Below are 18,242 nucleotides of genomic sequence, written 5' to 3' on the forward strand. Positions count from 1 at the left end.
CGATGCAGATTTATTTTCACAGCAGCCTTTGCTCATATTTACCAAGAGAGCCTAGTAGGCTATATTTGTATATAGGCCCTATGTATATTCAATAGCACTAGAACATTAATAGTAGGCCTACAGACAATTGTGTAAAATATAAAGACTATAAAGAGAGAAATCAAACAAGAAAACGATGTAAATGTTCAGTTCAGTAGGTTATGTAAAACAAACAAACGTTTCTATTGGCAAAGAGCAAAGAGCCGCTCCAAACAAGTAGGTGGCGTTGTAGTCATATCGATGATTCAACACGTGGAGTTCTTCTGTGCTCGCGAGAGTACATTTTTTCCCAAATCGCACCGCGCGCCCCTCTTCCTTCCTCTTTCCGCCATATTGCAGAACTGGTAAGGTTCAGGAATCCTACAATGCTTGAATAATCTGTTTAAAATCACGGACATCGTTGTATATCAAACACAGCTAGACTGAAATATGTGTTTATGAACAGCCTAGAAGCCAGATTTGTCCGTCATTTTATCAGTCTTGTCTGTATGCACGGATATATTTCCCTGATAATCATGATTCGCCAACCTCCACCATTCAGTAGTGCCTCTGTCCATGATTCTGGGGGACAGACACGAATAACCCGAGTCAAACCGAAGCCCTCCAACAGTCCGGTGCTTTATTTACAATCACAAATGTACGCTATTACTAAGTTGAAATATTGAGCTTGGAAACAAACCAAGATAGCTTAATTTGCTAACTAAGTCGCCCACTACCAAAGCGTTAAACATTGCGCATAGTGCCGGAGAAAATGATAAACAGTTTTTACTTGCAGTTCTATAACGTTAACGTAACTCAAGCGAAACGGTCGTTTTGTCCTTAACCCGCTTTGTCAATATCTACTTACGTTAAAAGTATCGGTTTGGTTTGTGGCGATGGCAATGAAGATGATGCTGTGTAACGGATATATATTTATTAAATGTTGGATAAATAACATGTTTTGTGTCTCCACAGGCATCATGGTGCGCATGAACGTTCTCGCTGATGCGCTGAAAAGCATCAATAATGCTGAGAAACGTGGGAAACGCCAGGTTCTCATCAGGCCCTGCTCTAAAGTTATAGTGCGCTTTCTTACTGTGATGATGAAGCATGGTAAGTTCGCTCACAAGCTTTTCAGTGTGATGTAAAGCAGACTTGGAAGTTTTCTTGTGAAACAAACTGCTCAAGCTTGAAGTGTGATTTCTGCAGGTTACATTGGTGAATTTGAGATCATTGACGATCACAGAGCTGGAAAAATTGTTGTCAATCTCACAGGGAGGCTGAACAAGGTACGTGTGGTTTAATAAACCTTCACTAAATGGTCACATCTAAAATTACACTTAAGTTTGAGGTACTATATTAAGTGGCAACTATAGAGCTTTATTGCATGGATGGAGAGATTACAATCTACTATATTCACAGTATACTACAACTTGAGTTTCCTTATTGGTTTTAATAAACAATTACTGTAAAATGGAAAATATTAAGAATAGTAACTTTTCACAAACAGTGAATTTAAGTGCTTTTCTGTTAGATAGTTCCTGACATGTAGGTGTACCTTGTGCCAAGGTTAAAGGGTTACTTCAGTGTTTTAGCAGATTCCCTGGGAGTATATTAGAATGATCGTGCAGACTGAACACGCACTGCTAATGACTGCTGCGTCCACGCTTACCTCAGCTCTCGTGATGAATGAAATCTGACTCCTGCATTTGTACCGTAACTCTCGTTCGACTCACTCACACAGTATTGAACAGACACATTCAGTTTTTAATTGCAGTGTCAGTTCTCTAACTGAACTGATTTTATGAAAATGAACGCAGTGGGAAAGTAATCTAGTAATCCAACAGTGGCTTTGTATGGCAGCGAAGCAAGTGCATTCTGGGAGTTGTCTTTCATCCACATGAGCAACACATTTTCTGTCTAGAAGACACCAAATTTAAAAAATAATTTAACATTTCTGCTACATTAATGACCTAGTTTAAATACAAAGCTTAATGCTAAATCACTTAAGTAACCCTTAATAGTCTGTTCTGCCCAGTAAAATGGACAGCAACTAGGTAAATGGGTGATTTGTCATCTCTAGCTGCATTTACATGGACACTTGTTGCTTCAATCTAAATGAATTCATTCCGATTGAATTGGAACAGTGTTTACATGAAACACTAAATAAAGTGATTGGGTTGATGTGTGCATTTGTCATAGGCTTCTGATCGGATATAATCTTCGTCCCGCTGTTATTGCATACTAACCATCCTCCTTTTTTGTTCTAAAAAGCAGACTTAATATTGATCTATTTCAGGCCCTAATTATGTGACGACCAGCACAATGAAGCGTTAAGCCTTGCTGCTTGAATTGATCAAGTTGTAAAAAAAATTGCCCCACTTGCCCCCTAAAATTTTGCCTGTGGAAGAGATTCCGAAACAAGGACTGGTGGGACGCTGTCCTGCTCCACTTAACAGACGATAAGTGGAAATAGAATTTCAGAAGACAGGCCACTCGTTAATAATGCTTTATTCAACAGGAAGAACAGCTTGTTCTGCACGTTAGTAGTGTTCGACCGATTATTTGCATGTTCGTGCCGATAACTAATATATATAATTATTTATTTATTTCTGTTTTGTTTTTTTACATTTACAGCAACATCACTGAACTGAGCTTTTTAAACACTAATTTTTGCCGTTTCACTCCCTTACATACTGAAAAAGACATTTACATCAATAAATAGTCTGAAATTTTTTGTATTTAAAATAGTGCAAAGTCTTTTTAACATTAATGCTGTTTCACCTTTTTATTGATATATACAGCCATATTAACAACAGGCAACATACATGTATAAAGTCTGTTTTCAAATGAAGAACATAAATGAGTTGGGTCTATCACTCCCCATAACTTTGAGCATAAATATAAGCATTTGTTTTAAACTACAGTTTTAAAAGGTTTGTGTTTAATAGACTAAAGAGTGAATATTCCCTGGAATATGCAAACATTGTAATAGCCATGACGTGTTCGTGGGTTTTATTTTTCTTACAGAGTCAGTCTCATCTAGTACGGTATATTTGTGTCAGTCTATTAAATTTCTGATGACACAGCGCTGTTTTCATCTCTGCGTTTAACTTGCACGCTTGTGGAGATAGGCCTAATGATTCATTTTCACAGAGCTATAATTAATTAGATGTTTATTATATAAATGTTATATAGCAGACATTATAATTTAAGGAGTTTTAAACGAGTCAGTCTTGTTTACGTACAGTGACTAGCCTATATGCTGGAGCAACATGAGAGCGGCTGAATGTGACTGAGAATAAACACATAAAGAGAAATAAGTTTGTCTTCGAGTTCGTCTCTACTTAGCGCTATAGTTATTATATTACTACATATCTCATAACATCTTTTTTTTGTGGTTATCTCAACTGTGCATTACTGTTATGTTAAACAACGTTTATTAATTAAGCGATGCGGATTATTTTACCTTTGAACACTGTTGTTGACTCATCTCCCCTTAGACCAGTCCTTTAATGGCGTGCTTGTATGCAGTCCTCAAAACGTCCACAAGATGGCGTCATATATCGGGAAATACGATATTACAAAACCAATACCCGATTATGGAAAAATGCTTAAGTATCGGGAAAATATAGGGAATCCGTTATATCGGTCAATCTCTACCTGTTAGTCATTCTTATTCTGGTCAAGTGTTTGTCTCAATCGGATTACAAAAGGAATAAACCACCTCTTCTTTTTCTTTCGGCTGTTCCCTTAAGGGGTCGCCACAGAGACTCATCTGCCTCCATCTAGTCCTATCCTCTTCTCTCAGACCGACTACCTTCATGTCCTCCTTCACTTCATCCAAAAACCTCCTCTTTGGTCTTCGTCTTGACCTCCTGCCTGGCAGCTCTAACCTCAGCATCCTTTTACCAATATATTCACTCTCCCTCCTCTGAACATGTCCAAACCATCTCAACCTGGCCTCTCTAACTTTCTCCAAAACATTTCACATGTATGTCCCTCTGATGTACTCATTCCTGATCCTATCCATCCTCATCACTCCCAAAGAGAACCTCAACATCTTCAGCTTTTCTACCTCTAGCTCTTCCTCCCATCTCAGTTGAACGGTCTCCAAACCATACAACATCGCTGGTCTCACTACTGTCCTGTACACCTTTCCTTTCATTCTTGCTGGTACTCTATCACACAACAGATCTGACACTTTTCTCCACCCATTCCAACCTGCCTGCACACACTTCTTCACCTCTTTTCCACACTACCCATTTCTCTGGACTGTTGATCCTAAGTACTTAAAATCCTGCACCTTCTTTACCTTTTCACACTCATTTTCCTCATTTATCAGTTCCTTAAAGTACTCCTTCCATCTTTCCCTCACCCTCCTGACACCTGTCAAAACATTTCCAAGTCTCTATCTTTACCTCCTGCACATCCTTTCCATCTCCATCCCTCTGCATTGCCAACCGATACACATCCCTCTCACCTTCCTTACTATCTAACATTGCATGAGGGTCCTCATACGCTCTTACAATCCAAATTACATTTGAATCCGATCTGGCCAATTCATTCTAATTGAATGATCAGATTATAAAGGTCCATGTAAATGCAGCTACTGTTACTATATTTAAGCAATATGGTAGAAGATATTGAATAGTTTCGGCTAACCTACACTGTTAAAATTTGAAAAATATTTTAGAACATCATGACAAGCCATGTTGAATTGTTTCTATGGGTTTTGCTACTGATGTTGTATGTAAATGAGTATGGTTTGTAGCACTTTCTGAACAATTTATCTGTGGTGCAGTGTGGCGTCATCAGCCCACGGTTTGATGTGCAGTTGAAGGATCTGGAGAAGTGGCAGAACAACCTTCTCCCATCCCGACAGTTCGGGTGAGTAAATGCTTCGTTTTGTTATTATTTACAGTTTCATATTTAGCTTTATGCATTTTTTCACAATCCAATATCACAATCACAAAGATGTGCATACATTTTTAAAATGTGCATTAAAAAATGTGCGCTCAATTCATATAGTCCAGTAATTGTATCTAAGACGTGTTCAAATTGCTACTGAAACGTTTTTACAGAATAAATTCCTCGATGTCCATCAAAAAGGTCATGTGACTGTGCAATAAGTGGGCCAACCAGTGGACCAATCTTGTTGCACTGAATCTGAAATGCGGTCTATTTTGAAATGCCTGAGCAAAGGCTCTTGTCGAAGTGGTTCTGTATAATTAACTCCCAGAACTATCTTACACGATTGCATTCCCAAACAGCAGCTCTCTGCCTCAGAAAGGAAGATAACATGACCATGTTTGTTTCATCCGGATGCACTGGTGCAGGAATTTATAGTCTAAAATTATTATATAAAGGGGCTTCTATTGCAGCGACTAAGATTTTTCTTGCTGCTATTTAGCGCCAGGTTATCAGGAAGTGGCAATGGAATGAAATGCGGCTTTATTTGCAATTTTTTTATAACACAAGCTGTACATTCAGTAGGCCTGTCACAATAACAAATTTTGCTGGACGATGAATTGGCCAAGAAATTATTGCGATAAATGTCGTTCTGAGACCATTTTCATCTAAAATAATAGATGAAATTATTCATCTACCCCAGCACGTTTACTGGGTCTCCCCGATCTTAGTCGACCCGCTGCAAGCAGGATTCGAACCGGCGTTACCTGCGCGAGGGCGGGCAAGTTAACAGGGACGCCAAAGATGGCTTTCTCTTCCTCGATTGATTGCGCGCTTCTTGAGGTCATGGGCAAGTGTATTTATACATAGAAACCAGTGTGAATACATCAAGATTTAAATTCAGAGGCAAAAAATAATCTATGCATGACCTGTCATTTTTATTCGCATCTAAATATGAGGAGGGCAGTCTAACAAAGTCCAAAAGCGGATTCGTAGAAACTCACGCTGCAGCTGAAGGAAAACAATCGTTATGAGCTGAAACGTGACGACGACAATCAGACGATGGTGACAATATATGCTTTGTGTTTTTCAATCCATCTCAATGTAGGCTATTTATTGAAAATAAAGTAGGCCTATATCATATGAATAATGCAGTGCTAACTGACAGCTTTTTAAATGTTTATCTTCTGCTCTACAAAGCTGCATTTATTTTATCAAAAATACAGTTAAAGCAGTATATTGTGAAATAACATTACAAATGAAAACAGCCTTTTCTATGTGAAATATAGTGTAGTTCAGTGGTTCTCAAGCTTTTTACTCCAAGTACCACCTCATAAAATATTTTTCTGTCCAAGTACCACCATAATGACCAACATTTAAAAACAGTAGCGTAGTAGGCCTAACTATTTAGCTAAAGTTAAAAAACGAGGCAGTTTATTCCAAATAAGTTTATTTATTATTGTTAAACTATAAATGCACAGTTTGAACATCAACCAGCCTTTTAAGACCATTCATAATGGTCTTAAAAAGGTCAAAAAAAAGTCTCACATTTGACTTGGTGAAACCTGCAGATACCCTGATTCAAAGTCCACCTTTAGCCCAAGAACAATGGTCTTAATCAGGGCTGAAGGTGGACTTTGAATCAGGGTATCTGCAGGTTTCACCAAGTCAGATTTAAGACCATTTTTAAGACCATTATGAATTAAATTTAAGACCTATATTGCGCAATAAAAAAGAAATGCAGAATCACTAAATTACTTGCAGAGCGAATTCATTTATTTAAATTAAACAAAGTATTAGTAATCTTATTATACATAGCTCAATCCCACCGGGATTAGCATATATATATATATATATATATATATATATAAAAAAAAAATTATTTTGTGGTAGCCACAAATTTGCGAACATTTTTATTTTTTTCATAATTAGGATGCCACATTAACCATAACAAGTCACATATAGCAATAATACAAACAAAATTAATGAATCTTGTTTGGTATTAGAAAAAACAAAGAAAAAAGGCTGGTCCAGTGGTGTGCTATCTATCTTTATCGCTTGGGGTGGGAAATATGACTAATCTTACAAGTAAACCACAGCAATAAGCAATTGCTTAATATAAGTAAAAAGTTTTCAAGTAATTAAGTAATCAAGTAAACTGGTCTGTAATACTAATAAGGGCCTACTTATTAACAAATGACAATAGGCTATTGTCAGAATAGGACAAATTAATAAAACATAAAGATACATGTCTACAAACAGTGTTTAAGTGTGCTATTTTCCCCGTTTGTTGTTATTAAGCTATATTAGTTTGCTTTCACTTTGAGAACTTTCTAATGCACAGATCCAGAACTTACTCACACGTCCCAAACTTTTTCACTCAAGTCAGATATAGACATATGCATAATGTGTGTATTTGATCGTTCAAGAGTAGGCTAATAAGCCAAAAAAAAAAACCCACATCCAATACACTCGCGCGAGCGCTGACAGGCAGCAAACGCACGCAGTCTGACATCGGGAGTTCGGCGTTTACATCACTGTTATTAACTCTGTGCAATCGGGTATATTATACTTTTATTTGGTCATTATGCAAGATGGTGAGAGATTCGCCTTTGCTTTCACTATCGTGTAACTGCAAGAACGGTCAGCTGAAGAATAAAATCTGTTATGCGTCTTTGGGGGACGATCAGAAAGAGGCTCGTGCCAATAACACGAAAGCTGATTGGCTGCAATACAAGATGCATACTGGTCTAATTTGTAGTTGTAATAGAGCGAACAATAGTTGGACTAGCGAAAGCAAGAACTACAGCACCACGGAACGAGCGCTGTGAGAGAGCTTTTCATAATTTATCCACCTCCACCTCTTCCCATCACAGCCAATTCATATTTAATTCAGTGATTCCTCCCCGTACCACTAGTGGGAGCCTGCGTACCACACTTTGAGAATCAATGGTGTAGTTTATTCCTGTGATCAAAGCTGAGTTTATCATCATTACTCCAGTCTTCAGTGTCACATAATCCTTCACTAATCATTCTCATATGAGGATTTCATAATCAAGAAACATTTTTGATTATTATCTGTTGAAAACAGTTGTGCTGCTTAAAAATGTTCTGGAAACCATGATAGATTTAATTTTTCAGGATTCTTTAATGAGAGTTCAATGGGCAGCATTTATTAAATAAATTATCTTTTGTAATAAATCAAATATCACTTGTGATCAATTTAATGTAGCCTATGTCTGATCAACAAAAGTATTAATTTCTCTCTTTTTTTTAATTTGACCACAAATGTTTGAATGGTATGGCGGTTTCTGCAAAAATGAAACAGCATCATGAGCAGCAAAACTGTTTTCAACACTGATAATAAAAAAAAGTTTGTTGAGCATCAAATCCTAATATGAGAATGATTAGTGACACTGAAGACTGGTGAAATTATGATAAAATCAGCTTTGATCACAGAAATAAATGACACTTTACTATATATTCATGTAGCGAACAGATTTTTACTGCATTTTTAATTAAATAAATGCAGCTCTGAGGAGTTTGCAGGTCTGAACTTCATCTGCATTGGATGAGATGTATTTAAAGGGCAGCACCATCCTGGACAGTCTGGTAATGTTTTTTTAATTTCTTTTAATTCTCTGCAGATTCATTGTTTTGACAACCTCGGCTGGCATCATGGACCATGAGGAGGCCAGACGGAAACACACAGGAGGAAAAATCCTTGGGTTCTTTTTCTAAACATGTAAAGTCGACAACAAATAAACACAGTGGAAGATAAGTTGTATGTGTGCTTTGCTTTCTTAATGCATTACATGCTATGTTCTCATTAACACCAGGAGCAAAAGGAACACATGTAAACTATTGAGAAGACACGATGCAGACCGCAAGTGAAAACAATTGTTCTGCTGATTAGTGTGATTGACACTTCTTTCAATTGGCTGGAAGTACAGTATTTAATTGTATATAAACCGATCTAGAAGAAAGGCTTTCATTCACTGTTTATAGTTTAGAAGCTTTAAAACTTTAATTAAAGTTTGAGACTTTAATGTCTGTTTTTCTGGGACCAGCATATTTGTGACACTTTTTAACAGCGATGCAGTGACTCCAATCACTGGCTTTCAGTTTAACTTGAGTGGCAATATTTCATGACTAGCAACTGCAAGAGGAATGCAATGAGTGCGTGTTAATGGGGTTCACATTGAAATCCACATTCCTTGATGTATTCATGGCTAATCTTGACTAGACTGATTTGGGGAGAGATTCTCAACTGTGAGCCTGTCAGAGGGAAAAAGTCCTCATACTTTGAGCATGTGAAATAATTGGCAGTTGGTACTTGCTTCAGAGTCAGGTGGTTTGAAGTTTAAAAGTCTCTAAATATAGGCGTGGGGCTTCTGATATTATGATTTGTAAATATTACACTAAACAGTAGATTTTCAGAACTTATTGAAGTCCAGCTCTTCAGGGTAGTTGTGTAGAAGGATGGAAAACATTTTATTTTATCAAGCATATGGCACTTGACTTTAACTGACTTTACAATAGTAGCTTGAAATAGTTTAATTATTGTATGTAATGTGTATGTGTGTGTGTATGTGTATATATATATATATATATATATATATATATATATATACACACACACACACACACTTAAGTAACATAACTCACCACTGCTTAAATGATTTTCAGCATCTTTCTCAATCCCAATTGAGGTGAGCATGGTCATTTGCTTATATCTGCCAGCAGAAGGTGCTGTGCCGTTTTGTTGCTTGATACATGGGGCTGTCCATGGTCATGTCCAAAAGGTAGGTAATCCTCATTTTATGAAAATCTCACAAATTTTTTGTAGTCTTGCAAGAAGCATTTGCTGCCCATTCTCATGTCTATGAACCACTTTTGGTGCTGTTTGTCCTGACACATTTTTGAAGATTTTTACATTAATGTCATTTTGTCAAAGCTGCAGGTTCAACTACTAGCATGTCAAAAATATCAAGCACTGGCCTAATCAGTTGGTGTGAAAGATCAATTTATCTGGGTAAAAAATATTTTTACCTATAAGAGGAAATGTTTTTCCAACCTTATTAAATGTGGTTTAATGTAAGACTATTAAATGCATTTAATAAATAAAGACTAAGATTGTTGAATTTTCATATCATGAGGTGAATGTTTGTAAAATTTTGTAATAAGAAATGAGGTAAATTAAATCGTAGATTAGCCAGAATATGTAAGTTTTCACCGCTAGAGGTCGCTTATTCAAAACAAAAGCGTAGCTTGACGCCTGGATTTTGCGGCGCTTTTATGCTGCATCTCTTTTTTCGGTCATGAATATGCACTGCTGTTTTATCATAAGTCATTTTTTGGGTATGTTGAAAGTTATAATGCTACTGTGCGTTTGCTTGAGACACTTGTTGCACACTGCAGTAAGCTGGATTGATATTGGGTTTGGTAAAACATGAGTTATTTAAACAATAAGACAATGTTAAGCTATATAATTGGTTTTCTGTCAATTAATGTATCCAAACAGTTGCTCACCGGTCTAATACAAATAATGCATTAAGCATCTTTGGTGTTTCAATGGGGTCTAATTGATAGCTGAGGCACGGACACGGTCCTTATCCTGGTTATTTTTCTGGATTTATTCTTGGAAGTAGGCTAGTACACAAAACGCCAAAATAATATTGTTCTAGTGATTGTTTTGTTTGTGCCTTTAATAAGTAATTAAATTTTATCTTTGAATCATTCATTTCAAAATAGTGCGTAACATTCAGGAACGAAACCACTCAGTTGCTTTTGAAATGGTTTTTGTTGGTAAAACAGAAAACATCTATATATCTACAACAAACAAAAACTTATACAGGGGCATGTTTGCCCATTTAGGATTTTGGGAGCGGTTCATTTATTTTTGTTTTTGCTTAAGCCCCAGATAAATCTACTTGTTTTTGCCTCACTACATGACTCTTTAATGCCTGGTTACACACACGCACACACGCGGTTTAAAGTAATCCAGGATTAGGCCTTAGTTCAATTAGGGTATTTAAGTATAGCTTTTATAAACGTGCCTTGAAAACGTTACAGGTGTACTTGAAACAAAACAATGGCACTGACATATTTTAAGATATGTCTGTGCAAGGTTCTTTAAGTTAAAACAGCTCAAACATGTACTTTAGTCTGGGACTAGCTTGAGCCTAGTCTGTGGATCCAAAGGGTAAGGGACCGTTTCCTTAGATTAAAATTAGTGAACAGTAATGATGTAGCAATGGTGAAGAAATGAACAGGACAAGGCTTCCCATCTAGACATGAGCACCCATCACTAAGTATCTGTCTGTCTAGCAGCTGGATTCCTTCCTGCCATGACAACCAGTTTACCGGAGATGAGTCAAAAGAGAAGGCTTGTCTGTTTTTTTGTCTTTTTTTCTGTACCACTCACCTGCCTTGGCTGTGAGAACTATTCTTCTCCGGAGGAAGCTATGTTGGAAGCAAGTGCTTATTTTCCTAACATTCAGAGTACATAATTAATACTGACTGAATTTGTCTCTTGAGTCTGCAGCAGGCTTAACTTGTAAATCAAATTGAGGTTGGTATTTATGATTTACTGCATGGGGAAACAACAGCAGGTCAGCATCTACATTTCTTTTTGGAAACTGAATATTTTGAGGCTAAAGTTTTGAAACCAAATCATTTGAAGAGGTTTCAGCTCTGCATTACTAAAAATGTACAAAGTCGCTGACTTATAATGCAACAAAACAGCCAGTATGTATTAAAAATGCTGCCACCATTTCTTCCTTCTGGGCATCTATAATAACTTTTCTATCAAGTATAGAAGCTGTAATATCACATGTGCATTCGCTGCTGAAGACAGTAATCAGGCCCAGGCCATTGCCCCTGCTGGCTAAGGGCTTCTGTGATGACTAGATGTGGGGTGTTCAGGCCCATTTGGTCGTGCGTCTCTGTGTGACGGGACCTTCTCTGTGGGCTGATGGGGTATTGCGTTGAATCTCACAGATGCCACTGCTGTAATGAGCACCAGCCTACAGTATATGGTTATTCTTTTGGCTGGGCTCCTCTTCAATGCCTTGATGGTTTTTCACAATGCCCTGCTGATGCAGAAGTGAACAGTCTGCCCAAAACACGTCAGTCACCATTTAACACCCATAATTACATCATTAATCAAACTTAATGCTCTGATTAAAGTGACATTTCCCTGATTCATATCCTGCGTGCATATATTAGATGTAATGCTTAAAAAAAACATGGTTTTTATAGTTCACTTCATAACCAGAGGACCTGATTCATTAGAGTCTGTTGCTTAAGTAAATGATTACATGAATTAAAAATGTAGATTATGCCATTAACAGAGAATAAAGCCTTCATATGTTTTAGGGAAGTCATTTGCCTGTCCGCCTTAATGAAATGCATAGCAGTTTACATTCTGCCTGCAAGTAAATAAAAAACTCAGTTCATTTGCAAGCATGCATATTTCTTTCACATGTGGGCAAATTTTCTTTTTATTTGAAAAATTCAGATTACAAATATACAATCAATTATTTTAATGATCAATAAATTAAAAGTTTTTTATTTAATTAATCTTAGCTCGTCCATTGACTTTTCAAATAATTCAAAAAAATACATTAAAAACATTAAAAAAGAAACAAGATGTATAAAAAGCATATATACAAATATATAAAATAAAATAAAAATATAAAAGGTTATGCTTTTAAAATAGTTTATTGTCATATATGGTATGGCACAATAATACCAAGTAATCTTTTAAGACTAAATTATTATAATCATTATAATTCTATTAGTAGTGCCTCATTTTATGCGCCTTCTGAAGTTTCCAGCCTATAATCACTGGCCAAATGTCATATAACTATAGGGTGGATGGCTGTTGAATGGATGGTAAAATAGCTCATTTGCAGAGTAGGAGATGCAACTGCGCCTTTCAAATGACTTAGTAACATATCATCTTAAACTGTATGTGTTACTAAGCTGAGCTGGATGATGACATCACTGTTTTCTTTTAAATTAAGTCAATTAATAACTAATGATTTTTACAATGGTAATAAATCAACACTGAATTTACTTAGAACAATGATACTATTTTCTTCTAGAGCTGCTGTGGAGCCAAAACAATCTTTGTTGCATTATTTTCCCTGTAAAGCTTCTTTTGAATTGTAAAAAGTGCTATATAAATAAAAGTGACGACTCGATTGACTACTGCAGTATAGAACGGAAATGATAGAAGTACTCAATGCACTCAAGGATATTTTCAAGGAAAACTCAGACAAAGGAGAAGATTGTAGCAGACAGAGTCTGCTGACAATGACAACACAACTAGTAATTAAAACGATGCAACAGAGAGGAAGAAACAGAAAGTGGTTGACAGCCTGGGGCTTGAGCACAAACAGATGCTGTAAATAGATGGCTCCGCTATAGTGCTCACTCCATCTCAGACTTCCTAATAGGTGCTTTCAGCAACAGTGAAGAACTGACCAAGAAATGTTATCAAAACTATCAGGGAAACTGGCTTGAACTGTGTTGCAGTTCTCCTTTCTCCATTGTAGAACCTGAGCATGTATCGCTATTTACTGTGTCCTAAAATGGGAGACGAGGTTTTGGAAGGCCACCATCTGGTGGATGCAGCTTTTTTCCACAATTCATAATTTTTGCAATGTTGCAATGAAACGAAAGTAGCAACAGACCCCCCAATATTGTGATAAACATGCGATTTTAGTCGATTATATTGTAGTAAAATGTAGTGTGGGACTTGATTCTATTGGTTGTTGATTGGAGGAAGGCAGATATGAATGTGATCTTGTAAGTCGGTTGAAAGAAAGTGGCTGGGTTTATATGAAAAAATATTCCAAATTTACATCCTCAAAAACATACATGGAAGTATTCACGAATAAGATCAACAGCAGAAAAATATTATAATTTTTCTACGAATTATAAAATGTATTTTCATTCCAGACAATGCACAAACTTTAAAGTTGTTTATTCAATGTTGTTCCAAACCCGAATGACCGAATGAAAAGGTCTTTTTTATGGTTCTCAGGTTCTGTTTTCTACAGATCTGTTCACAGTGTTATAATCTTCCTATTAATATGGAATAACTTTCATGTAGGCCTACATAATTCAGTATTTCTGCATATAGTGTTCCACTGACGAAAAACAAAAATTATATGAGTTTAAATCATGAATTTTCATTCTAGGTCATGTGAAGGTTTAGTCAGTCACTGTTTTTTCTTTATACCATTTAGCATAGTAGTAGTGGCCTATCTCAGAGCGTGATGAGAGCAGGCGTCCTGTAGAGACCAAGCAGAGTACAGAAGGCCGGCCCTCCTGCCTGTCAGAGAACCATTGTCGGCATTAGCTGAAATGGCCGGTTTGGCCGGGCCAAGCACGGAACTGATGAGTCAATTAGCACAATGGCAGTGGAAGGGCAGCCGACCCTCCTGTTCATCTCAGAGAGGTTGAAAACAAACCAGGAGCTAATCATCATCATTTATGAATGAATCCAGATGAGGTGACATTTTGTATGATGCTGGAGGTAAGAATGAATGAGCGCTAGCTGGGCTGAGCTGTGAGGAGAGCTGTTTACAGAGGCAGAAGGCCCGTCTGGACCCAAGGTGATGTTCAGGACGTGGGCAGACTGCGAGGGCTGAACAGAGTGTGCTCTGTGGACTTCAGAAAACGCTGGTAAGGACTTGTTTTTCTAAGAGAGGCGTGTGAGTAAACAACCTCTTGCCATCGAACACTCAAACACTTTGACAGTTTGTTTCAAATGAATTTTTGTCTTGAAGGTATTTGTGGTCCATAGTTGTGAAAAACAGGCTTCAAGGGACTGAGAACAAGAGGATTCTGTTTCATGAGTTGGGCAGCATTAAACTCCCTTCATCTCTTAGACTCTGATCAAGCTCTCCCTAAATCAAACATTATCCACTGAAAAATGGCTGAATCACTCTTTTAAAGGGATAGTTCTGATAGTTCAAAACTCTGTCATGAAGATTGACTCTCCAAACCCATATGACGTTCTTTATTTAGCAGGACACAAAACCATTTTGAAGAACATTAGACAAACAGGATTGGACGATTTACTCATTCTACAGACAAAAACAAATAAGATTTCTTATTTTATTTTTTAGAATATCTTTTGTTTTTCAAGAAGTTTTACAGATTTGTAACAGCATGAAGGTGAGTAAATCATGACAAAATGCTATTTTTGAGAGAGAACTATCCCTTTACAAATCCTTCAAAACTTGTCATTGGTAATGTTAAATGCTAGCAAACAAGGTAGTTCAACTTCAATTAGCCTAATAAGCGATTAAAAAACTCTTATCTTTTTTCAGTGCCCTTATTTGACAAATACGGTTTCGCTACGATATCTAACAGCAATAAATATATGTAAGATACTGATTAACTAAACACAGACCCCTTGGTTTGATCCATGCTGTGAGGCAGTTTTTTTTTGCCTTTCATGGCGTCTATCCAAAGAAAGCAGTTCTTTAGATGAGCGCTTGGGGGCAGTAGCGGCTTTCCTGACATTAACAGCAGTGACACAAGGCCAGCTCGTGTATCAGTGCTCTCTAGCCATGTTTGAAAGGCTTAAAACCCCAATTAAGATTGGTCTGGCTGATAACAGAATTAGCTTTGTAATGTCGGAATGTGCCAAAGTGAGTCTTGAAAGTGTTGATCTAATGCTTTCGTTATCAAACCATCTGCTGCAGATTCCAATGAATAAATAAATAATGATTAAAATGTCAATCAGGTGCCCAGATATCTATTTAAGTGCTTATGCTGGGAAACGGCATTCTGTAGCCTACTGCTTTAGGATAATGTATGGCTGAGGGTGGGGTGGGGGGAATAGCTGCTTTTAACTTTCTATAGGCTACATTTTCTGAACAATTATTGCTGCGAAGTAGGCTAGTCCGGGTACCACCCTAAAATGTAATTTGCTACTTCCATTTCACCCCCAAACTGTTGCCATTGTTTATCAACATTGTTTATGTATTAATGTTGAATATTATATTAAAGTTATTGCAAAACACAGGCAAGTAAGAATAAAAAGGCCACAAATTTGCTGTTCGAAATCCTGCCGTGTCACAGAGCTCCGTGATATTCCATTATAATTTTGTCTTACATCGTTGTTAATGGATTTACATAATGACTTCACCCTAGGATGGAAGAGTGTGTATAGCCATTCTTCAATATTTTTCTTTCTGTGTGAAGTTTGTTCTTATGGAGAGAAATATATTGTCCTTCTGTTTTAGGCTACTCCGTTTTTACAGCAAAACACATCGACGGCACTTTTTTAATTCTTGAAATTAACTTTTTGAATAGGTGATTAGATTCACTGTTTTGCACTGCCTCTTGAACTTGAGAACACGACGCATCTGGGGCCAGTTGCAAATTAGCCAATATATGTTAAGACTGTGTCTTAAGAACTTTTTGACGAACTAGCAGTTAGTTAAGAGGTAGGCTAATCATGGTTACTGCACTTTTTCAGTTCAAATGAGACCAATGTACCTTTCTATGTAATTTACTTTAAAAAAATTGTCTTGGAAAAAAATAAATTAATTAATGACTTTTAAAGTAAGTGTATGTAAGATTGTGGCCAAAACTGGTACTGCAATAACTATCACCTCTCCCTCTCCCCCCTGACTCGAGGTTGCCTGCAGGATCAGCAGGAACGTTTGTAGATCTTCAGCTGTGGTAACTAGAGCAGAGCTGGCAACCTGGATGCCCAAACACTACTGACTTCGTGATTGGTCGATAGGTGGAGGGTGGAGCTTCAGGCCAAAACACAACACATCAACATCAACATCAGTTGAGGGCTGCAACAACAACTTTTAAATGACAATATCCTGGCCGGACTTGTTGTCAGTGACATGAGTATTTGAAATGAACATGATTTCTTAATGTCTAGAGACATATCAGGGCCATTTTATGATTCATTGAAATACATTTCTTACATACAGTTCCTTTAAGACCTAAGTAGTTTATGCAACTAGCCCCTGATGTCATTCATATAGAACGCTCACATAAAAGTATGGCAAAATAGCCAGCTTGGTGAGTATCATAGTAAATAACAGTCGGTTAATAGCCTACACTGTAAAAAATTATATGTTCAATAAGTTATGACAACATATGTTTTTACATTGTTTTAACTCATCAAAATAAGTTAAGAAATGTTAAACTTTTTATTAGTTATATAAGATGTAACAATTTTTTTTAAGTCAGTTTAACATAATTTAAGTTGAAATAACTTAAACATCCAAGTCGATTGTACTGCAAAAGTTCAAAATTTGCCCTTTTTTTTTACAGTGTACTCGCTGCCATCTGTGTTAGTAAAGTTAATCGCAGATAAAAAGGGGCAAAAAATTCATTCACTGACATTGACCAAATAACTTTTGTAGATTTAACAATGATTAATCTATATTTAATTTACAGTGAATATTATGCAATGTTTTTTTTTGTTTGATTATTCCGTTTCGGTACCTGAAAAACTTTAAGCACCTAATTATTTGCACTGTTCTTATTTTAGTACTGTCTGTTCACTTGTATTTAATATTCTTTTATATTAGTTAGACTTGCAGTTTTTGTAGTGGCATAAGTCGGAATCGAAAATTGTTAAATTGTAACTACAATTTTTATAAGCATACAATGCCATGTGTCAAAACAATGAACCAAATATGAAAAATATATTTATCTGCATAATATATATCTTTAATTGAAGTAAAAAACATCATGAAATGTTTTATTCAAAACATGTTAGCCACAATTATTGACACCCCTAGAAATTTTTAGGAGTAAAATATCTGAAGTATATTTACATTTTGTTGTTTTTTAGTACATCAGGGTGACTAGGAACATGAACTTTTACTTTGTAGCTATTACTCCTATTTTTTATAGCTAGAAAAAAAGGCCAAAAAATGTATCACAATGAGTAAAACTAAAGAATATAGCCTAGTTCTTATGTGCAGCAAAAGATTGTTGAGCTTCAAAAAGTAGAAAGTGTCTTTAAGAAAATAGCCAAAGAACTAAAATTAAAAGGGTTTTCTTAAGCGGTTTCACCTGTGAAAATTTGCAGAACAACGGTAGGCCACAGCACCATAAATTACTGGATTTGTTTTTGCAAAAGAACTATTAAAGAACCAGAATCATCACAAGAAGCAGATTAGCAAAACAGGAATGCTGCTATTCTAATGCCCCAAATAACTGTATTATGTTAAAGAAAAAGATATGCGAGACACAAATCTAACACAGCTATCTGATTAAGTCTAATGTTCCATGTCACTGTTTTAAGGTCCACA

At 36.5% G+C, this 18,242-nt stretch overlaps 1 protein-coding gene across 1 annotated transcript; it reads left to right on the top strand.

Annotated features, from left to right (window-relative positions):
* Nucleotides 1-305: 305 nt before the first annotated feature.
* On the top strand, nucleotides 306-8,710 carry rps15a (ribosomal protein S15a). The gene is made up of 5 exons (XM_067414519.1): nucleotides 306-383; nucleotides 994-1,131; nucleotides 1,228-1,307; nucleotides 4,823-4,908; nucleotides 8,577-8,710. Exons 2-5 carry the CDS (start codon nucleotides 999-1,001, stop codon nucleotides 8,668-8,670), a joined length of 393 nt encoding a protein of 130 aa, XP_067270620.1. The 5' UTR covers nucleotides 306-383; nucleotides 994-998; the 3' UTR covers nucleotides 8,671-8,710.
* Nucleotides 8,711-18,242: the final 9,532 nt, after the last annotated feature.

The sequence above is a fragment of the Pseudorasbora parva genome, chromosome 2, assembly GCF_024679245.1.
Source record: "Pseudorasbora parva isolate DD20220531a chromosome 2, ASM2467924v1, whole genome shotgun sequence".
In the NCBI taxonomy this organism is placed as follows: domain Eukaryota; kingdom Metazoa; phylum Chordata; class Actinopteri; order Cypriniformes; family Gobionidae; genus Pseudorasbora; species Pseudorasbora parva.